This window comes from Dendrobium catenatum, unplaced genomic scaffold (genome assembly GCF_001605985.2).
Source record: "Dendrobium catenatum unplaced genomic scaffold, ASM160598v2 fragScaff_scaffold_1373, whole genome shotgun sequence".
NCBI lineage: Eukaryota > Viridiplantae > Streptophyta > Magnoliopsida > Asparagales > Orchidaceae > Dendrobium > Dendrobium catenatum.
In genome coordinates this window covers 701,467-709,159 of record NW_021319835.1, presented here as the reverse complement: position 1 = coordinate 709,159, position 7,693 = coordinate 701,467, and the positions used below count along the sequence as shown (strand labels likewise).

General features: G+C 37.8%; 1 protein-coding gene and 1 long non-coding RNA gene across 2 annotated transcripts; one reads left to right on the top strand and one right to left on the bottom strand.

The window, feature by feature from the left end:
- Positions 1-1,269: 1,269 nt before the first annotated feature.
- LOC110112237 lies at positions 1,270-2,248 on the top strand. The gene is made up of 2 exons (XR_002305007.2): positions 1,270-1,432; positions 1,699-2,248. It is a non-coding gene; the product is annotated as an uncharacterized LOC110112237 (long non-coding RNA).
- Positions 2,249-3,871: 1,623 nt separating this feature from the next.
- Positions 3,872-4,652, bottom strand: LOC110112223. The gene is made up of 2 exons (XM_020844367.2): positions 4,338-4,652; positions 3,872-3,964 (listed from the first exon to the last, which is right to left on the bottom strand). Exons 1-2 carry the CDS (start codon positions 4,650-4,652, stop codon positions 3,872-3,874), a joined length of 408 nt encoding a protein of 135 aa, XP_020700026.1.
- Positions 4,653-7,693: the final 3,041 nt, after the last annotated feature.

The following is a 7,693-nucleotide window of genomic DNA, read 5'->3' as shown; positions in this document are numbered from 1 at the left end:
AATTTATATTTATGGTCACGTTTTTATTTATTTAGTTTCTTTTTCTAGGGTCAATTATTTTCTTCTAGATAATAATATGTTTGAATTTAATTTTTTAGGTAGGATTATATTTTATATTTAGATGAGGTTATATTTGAATTTTGGATTTAATTTATTTGGTTTTATCCTTGCAACCATACTTCCTTAAACAGGGATTGGTGGCTTATTTTACGTAATAAGCCATCGACAGTTTAATAAATACAAATTATTTGCAATGCCAATTGTGTAGTCTTTAGATCCAAATTATGTGGGAGGAGTTGCTTCAATGTTCCCCCTCCAGTAACTAGGTTTATGTATGCAGTTTTATCCATTTCATTCAAAGAAAATTTTTCCATATTTTGAAAGTATGACCTTCAATTCATAGTAGGGTAAACCTCACCATTATTTCAAACCCAACTTTTAATTTATGTATATATGAATTTTTTTTATTTATTTATAAATTATTTTTCAAGCTAGGCTTGGCCAAGGCTGATCTTATTTCCAACTTGTCAGTTGGCAATCTTTTTCCACAATGATTGCTTCTTTTACTGTTGCATGCGTATATAATCAATTGATCTCTGGAGAGGGCAAAACTACAATATTGTTTAGGTGTCACATGTTTTTAATTGAACAAATGATCATTCTTAAAATATGCATTTTCTCGTATGTAATATTTGGATTTTGTTTGAAATAAACTCTCGTCATACACTTTGGTTTTATAATGTGGTAATTAAGCTGCTGGCATTACTGCATTTGTGTCTGCATCTTCAATTTCGTTTTCACCAAATATTTTGTTTACAACATCTTCATTTATCGATTTTTTTTATTTTTCAATTGAATGGAACTAATTTCTTTCGTTATTAGCAACACTCCTTTTTTTGGTTTGGCTGTAATATCTGACTTTTTTTTCCTGCTGTTTACAATTCTTAAAATGTCAATCACCATTTGACCTCCGGCTAGTCATCAATTGAGCCAAAGTTGTGATAAATATTTCGGAGGAAATTAAAATACAAGGACTTCGAACATTTCATTATCTAATACTATTTTTCCATGTTTCATGCTCTCTGTATTACTGGTTTTAAATCATCTGTTGCAGTTAAACAACTCTGAAAAATTATGCTGCCAAAAACCAATAAAAATAAAAATAAAGATAAAGATAAAAACCTGTTTGGATTATGGGATTCCCAACTGACAGCGGGTTTTGCACGTACTTTTCTTACCGTAGGGCTAAGCTCTGTGGGACAATTTTTGCTTGCAGGATTTGAACAAAGAGTTATCTCGAAAACTGGAGGCACAGACCCAAAGGTTAGAACTCTTGACAGCTCAAAGGATGGCAAATGAGAATAGCTTGACAAAGCCTACAAATACCGACAACATTCCGGATACAATGGAGTATGCTGATGAGGGAGATGAGGTATATTCATATTCCCGGTCATGTTTTATTGACGAGGAAACAACATTGCCTTTGCTAAATGTTTTGCTCACTTCATTATTTATGCATGCTGGGTTCACATCATGCAAACAAGAGAACTGTCGGATTGTTAATCAGACATCAAAAGGCTTGGGAGAGTCGTTTGACCTTTTATTTTTTCCTTTCTCTGCTTCTTTTTTCCTTTTTAATCACTTATATTTTCCGTCTTTAATTTTGCCAAACATAAAATTTCACTTTCTGTCAAGCAGGTTGTTGAGAGAGTACTGGGCTGGATATTGAAGTTCTTTCCTGGGGGTTCTTCTAAACGTCGCACCAGCAAGCTTCTGTGACTACAAAAGGAACCATGAAGATACATAGAGAGACAGAGAGAGAGAGAGATTCATCCTTAGGGTGGTGTTTATACACAAATGCTGGCAGGATTAAGATCTCATCCTGCGTATATTGTCATTGTTACAGAGAAAAGCAGTGAAATTTGTGGCTGTTCTTCCTTTGAAAAGCATACGTGGGAGAACAATAGCTCTTTGGAGAAATAAGCAGCAGCATCCCCATATCCTCTCTCTTATGTACTTCTCATTTATTCTTTATTGAAGTTTTTGAATACACAAAGGGTTGAAAAATTGCACAGAAAATGTATGAAATAATCCTTAATTTGGTTTACCATTATTCTTTGTTACATATTCTTTTTTCTGGCTTGTGGAAAGTGTGCTTGAAGGCTAAATTTTGATTGACAAGATTGATCTTAAAAATGGCAAGCCAGTTTGTAATGATCATTGAGCTGTAAGATTCAGTTTTGACTCTCGCTGTGTCATTTGTAGTTTTTGCCCATATTGTGTCTGTTCCAAGTTTCACAGGGGAAGTGAATCAAATGTTATGAGTTTCTTTTGGAGTGGCAACAGGTAGATTTCACGTTTACAAAAAAAAAATGTTATTACGGTTATCCACTTTCACGGTTCATAGCCCAACTTAGGCTTTGTTTGCGACAACTTTCTTACTATTTTTAAAAATGATTTTTAGTAGAAAAAAATTTAATTAAAAAATTTTTTGTATTAAAAAACTATTTTAGAAAGCAGAAAATAGTTCGAAACAAACCTTAATTGTAATAAATCATTACTATTTCGAGCTGCCCACATCCTTTAATTGTCAGGTAGTTCTCAATATATGTGAAGTTTAATACGAATTCAATTTTCTTTTTGCTAAATATCCCCACCAAAATTGTAGAAATAAAACATATTTATAACTTTCAACAGTGATATGATCAGTTTTGTCACTCAAAATATTTAGATGCTTTAAGACCAAAATGTCTGATTATGCGAGCCTTATAAATAATTAAGATTTTATTTTGAACAGTTTTCTTATTAGTAAGAAATTAACTCAAATTAAACTTATGAGGACATGAATTATATATTAAGAAGCGCAAGCGAGGAATTTTCCATGCCTCGAGGCTGCCATTTGGCTCGAGCTTTGCACTCTCTATGGCATCTGAACAAAGTTACTATAACGCTAGCAACTCATTCCTTCTTCCCCTACTTCTACCGCCCGCCGGGCACAGTTACCTCAAGTGTATGAATTCGTGGAGGATAGATTCGCCGGTGAAGCTTGGGCCTTTTATTGCTATTTTGTGATCCCCCCTTTCAATTTTTGTTCTAATTGAAATGTTAAATTTATTCCAAATAGCAAAGCAAAACCTCCTTTATGAAATTAGATTGAAATAGTAGTGGAGCATTGATTTTTCAAATTCAATTCATTAGGCTGCTAATCTAGATGTTTAAAGATGAGATGAAGAAGCTAATCTGTACTAAGTATAGCTATTGAACATTGAAAAACAGTAAAAAAATTCAATTAAACAATTACAATGTGAGGCAATTAAGGATATTAGAGTTACAAATTTTACATACTAGCTATTCTTTATGGCTTTATCATTATTGAAAATTGCGGCAAGAAAACAATTTGTTTATTTTTACTTTTTCGGAAGAGGAATATAGATGGAGTCAAAGCCCTCAACCAACAATGCCAATTTAAAAGAACAGCAAAATCCCTCTTTATTTTGAATCAGACCATCTGAAAGAGAGAGAATGATATTCTTATAAGTTGTAAATATATGAAAAACAATAAATACTTTTTAACAGAAATTCTAAATGAAAAACATTATTAATCGATTGTCTTTTTCCCCACCATAGATTCATAATGTTGATTTATTATACCATCATTTATAAATAAAAGTAGCTTAATCATTTTAGCTTCCTATGTTGTTTGATCAGTCTTAAGAATCTCTACGAAGTGGATCTTTTTTCCTTGTTGAAATTTCGTTAATATAGGAACATAGGATTGATAGCTTGTAAAAAGCAAAATCTATTGTAAGACATAGAACACTAACATAGTAAGCAAAACTATTCCTACATAAAACTTCAGAGTATGCAAGCTTCAAACTCCATGAGTTGGTAAGATCCTCTGGAAAGCAGAAACATGTTGGGATTTGAATCGCTTAGCTGCTGCTCTGAACAGTTTCTTCCATCCCTGCAAAAATGGCGAGGAAGAAAGAAAGAATGAAACTGTTCTTTTTAAATATCTTCTAATTGCAAATAATAATAATAATAATAAACTAGCAGCTAACACATTCTGAGTTTAATGGAACAAACGTCTTTGTCTGATTTCTTTGAAAAAAAAAAACTTTTGAGAGCCAATTTGATTTCTCGGATTAGGCACTTCGTTTGATTTAGTCAGTTGAATGAATGCATATAAATGATTATTTTATTTTCCCAAGTAAAATGAGGAACTAAGAGATCAACGATATATGAATCAAACCACCAAACATGGCATTAGTTTTTCTCCTCGTTGCAAGTTTAAGTTGATCGGCTTTCAACTCATTTTAAAAAGCCAAAAATCTCACCCTTTTGGGAGTTGGATTAGGAGAGAACTCCAGCCTTTTCTTGAAGTTCCCCTGCATCACCTTCCTCTTCTTCTTCTTGATCATCTTGTCCTTGACTGTTCTCAGCCCCCCAGTAGGAAAACCCCGAGAAGCTCCACAGATCTTCTCCTGATACGCAGAGCACAACAGATTCCGGCCTCGAGGAAGTAGCGGAGACCAGATCTCACTCTGAGAGTAGTCGAAGCCGAATGCCGAGTCGTCCGGGAATTTGCAGAGAAGTTCTCGGGACATAGAAGGGTCGAGATACTCAACGGTGATCACACGCTCAACGATCATTTCTTTCAGATCGATAGAAGGAAGGCTACAATAGATTCCAATGGGTTCTGATGGGGGTAAGAAAGATGAGAAGATGGAAAGATAAAAAGAGGTGAAAAGAGAGGAGGTGAGGGAAGAATGGGAAAAGTGACCGTTGGGCGGAACTGTTTGTATAATTGTATCGGGAAATATGACCGTTGCGACTTTTAACAAAGTACAATATGCGAAGTTTAAAAATTATTAAATTTATTTTAACATTAACGATTTATATGAGAACTATATATTGCATTAATATAGGAAAAATCCAATAATTTTTTATTTTATTTTGATGAAATTTATAAGCTTCACGGCTTCACTTTCCTTAAATATCTCCAAATCACTAAACTAAAACCCTAGACTAAGTAGTAAGTACCCTCTCGACCAACCTCACTGTTTTTAAGAAATCTTAAAACTACCCTAAATCCTAACAAATTTTTTTCATAATAGCACCAAATCATAGCACTTCTGATTCTCAGACCAACATCATAATCAACAGCATTTTTAACAAACTGTTCATGAACTAATGCCCTTTGGAGTACACAAAAGCTCCAAAAAATACAAAAATTTTCATTGCCCCCTTGCTTGGGGTTCAGGGGCGAGGGCTCGTTCTTCATTGCTTGGGATTCGAGGGCCTTGACCGTTGATTTTTTTTTCTGTACAGTTGTACTGTAAGCTATACAATAAGTGTAATTTCTTGTATAACTAATGCCACGTCACTTAGACGTTATTTTCCCTTAGCCTTTTATTTCCAGCTATATATATCTGTTGTATTCAGCCTTTTTGAAATAATGAAAAGTCTTTTAACTTTTTCATTTTCTCTTCTTCATGTTTTCGTTCTTCCCTGTTTTACGCTCAAGATGGTATCAGAGCAGTAACTCTCTTCTTTCCCCCCCCACCTCCCGCCTGGATCGCTCACTCCTTTGTCATGGAGACTTCCACGGCCACCTCCATTCCCCCTCCTCTCGTCACCGATGATCAATCGCAAAGCAGCATTTATTTCCCTACCGCTCTCAAATTTCTCATGAGCAATGTCAAGAACATCGTTGCTCATCCTCTTACAGCCGAAAACCACCCACTGTGGCGATCCCAGGTACTCAAACTCTTTCGGGCGAACGGCTACCATGGCTTCTTGGACGGTTCCTCATCAATACCACCGGAAAACATCATCTCCGCATCTGGTCAGTCTGTTCCTAATCCCGCCCACACCAACTGGATCTTGATCGATCAGAACCTCGCGGCGGCCTTATACTCGGTAATCTCGCCAACAATCCTTCCATACGTTCTCACCGTTGAGCATTGTCACGAGATATGGACAATTCTTGACCGAAGGCTTCAATCAAGCACTCGCTCAAGAATCATTCAGCTCAAACACAAGCTCCATTATCTCACCATGAAGGACAAAACTATGGCACAATATCTTCTTGAAATCAAGACAAAGGTTGATTCGCTCGCCGCAGCCGGCGCTCCCATCGCTGCCGAAGAAATCATCCACTACACCTTGGACGGTCTCCCATCCACCTATCAATCGTTTAAGACGTCCATCCGCACAAACCTACAACTGCTCTCCCTCGACGACCTCTACACCCTCCTCTGCAGCGAGGAACTAAATCTCGCACACGAAACCGCCCGGGAGCTTCACTCCCTGCAAATATCAGGCAACTCTACCGCTCTTGCTGCATCGCGCGAACGTGGACGAGGCCGATCAAACTCCTCCCGGGGTCGCACCTATTACAACAACCGAAACTCTTTTACCAACAACAGAGGAGGACGACCACCTCGACCTACCATTACCTGCCAAATATGTGGCAAGAACGGTCACTCCGCCGTCAAATGCTGGCACCGCCACGACGATCAGTACGACACCGAACAGCCTACCACAGCTCTCTTCACTACACCCGTGACTCAGCCACCGACCGAGTGGTATCTTGATAGTGGGGCATCCTCCCACCTTACCTCGGACCCGACTCATCTTCATAACTCGCAACCGTATACCGGCTCTACTCAAGTCACCATAGGTAATGGTCAGCAGCTTCCCATCCACAACATCGGCAAAGATTTGTTACCCACCCCACAAGGTAGCCTCCAACTATCTCGCTTAAATCTTGTTCCTAATCTTTCTTTCAACCTATTATTCGTTCATCAACTTACCACTGACAACAATTGTAACATTACGTTTTCTTCTCATGGCTACGTCATCAAGGACCGGACGAACAACAACACTCTTCTCAAGGTCCGTGTATTAACAGGCTTTACCCTATTCGTCCAGCTCAGAACAAGACCATCGCCATGCCTCAGCTTGCCCTCATCTCAATTCAGTCCGTCCCCGATCTCTGGCACCGGCGCCTTGGACACCCTTCGGTGGCTACTCTATCACAAATAAGGAAACAGTTTCCCCACATTTGTAACACTTCTCTTTCTGCAAATTGTAATTCTTGTAGGATGGGCAAAAGCCATCGCCTAGCTTTTCAACGATCTGTTAATAATAGTTCTTTTCCATTTGAATTAGTCCATTCCGATGTATGGGGCTCGTCCCAAACAATTTCTAACTATGGTTTTTGATACTATGTTAGTTTTATTGATGATTACTCCAAATACACCTGGATTTATCCGCTACTGCAAAAGTCGGACGTCTTTTACAAATTTCTTGAATTCCAGAAAATGATCGAGCGGCAATTTCAAACTCAAATTCGTAAGCTCCGTACAGACAGTGGAGGTGAGTTCATCAACAACAAATTCAAGACCCCCTCACGGCTTAAGGTATTCTCCACCAATTCACGTGCCCCTATACGCCTTCTCAAAATGGCGTGGCCGAACGCAAACATCGCCACATTACCGAAACCACTCGCACACTGCTCATCGAAGCATCTCTACCTCTTTATCTCTGGGTAGATACCCTGCTCACCACTGTCCACCAAATTAATAGACTACCGTCCCCAAATACGCACAACAAATCTCCTTATGAAATCCTGTATCAAGAACCCCCAAACTATAGAAATCTGAAGGTGTTCGATTCCTTATGCTAT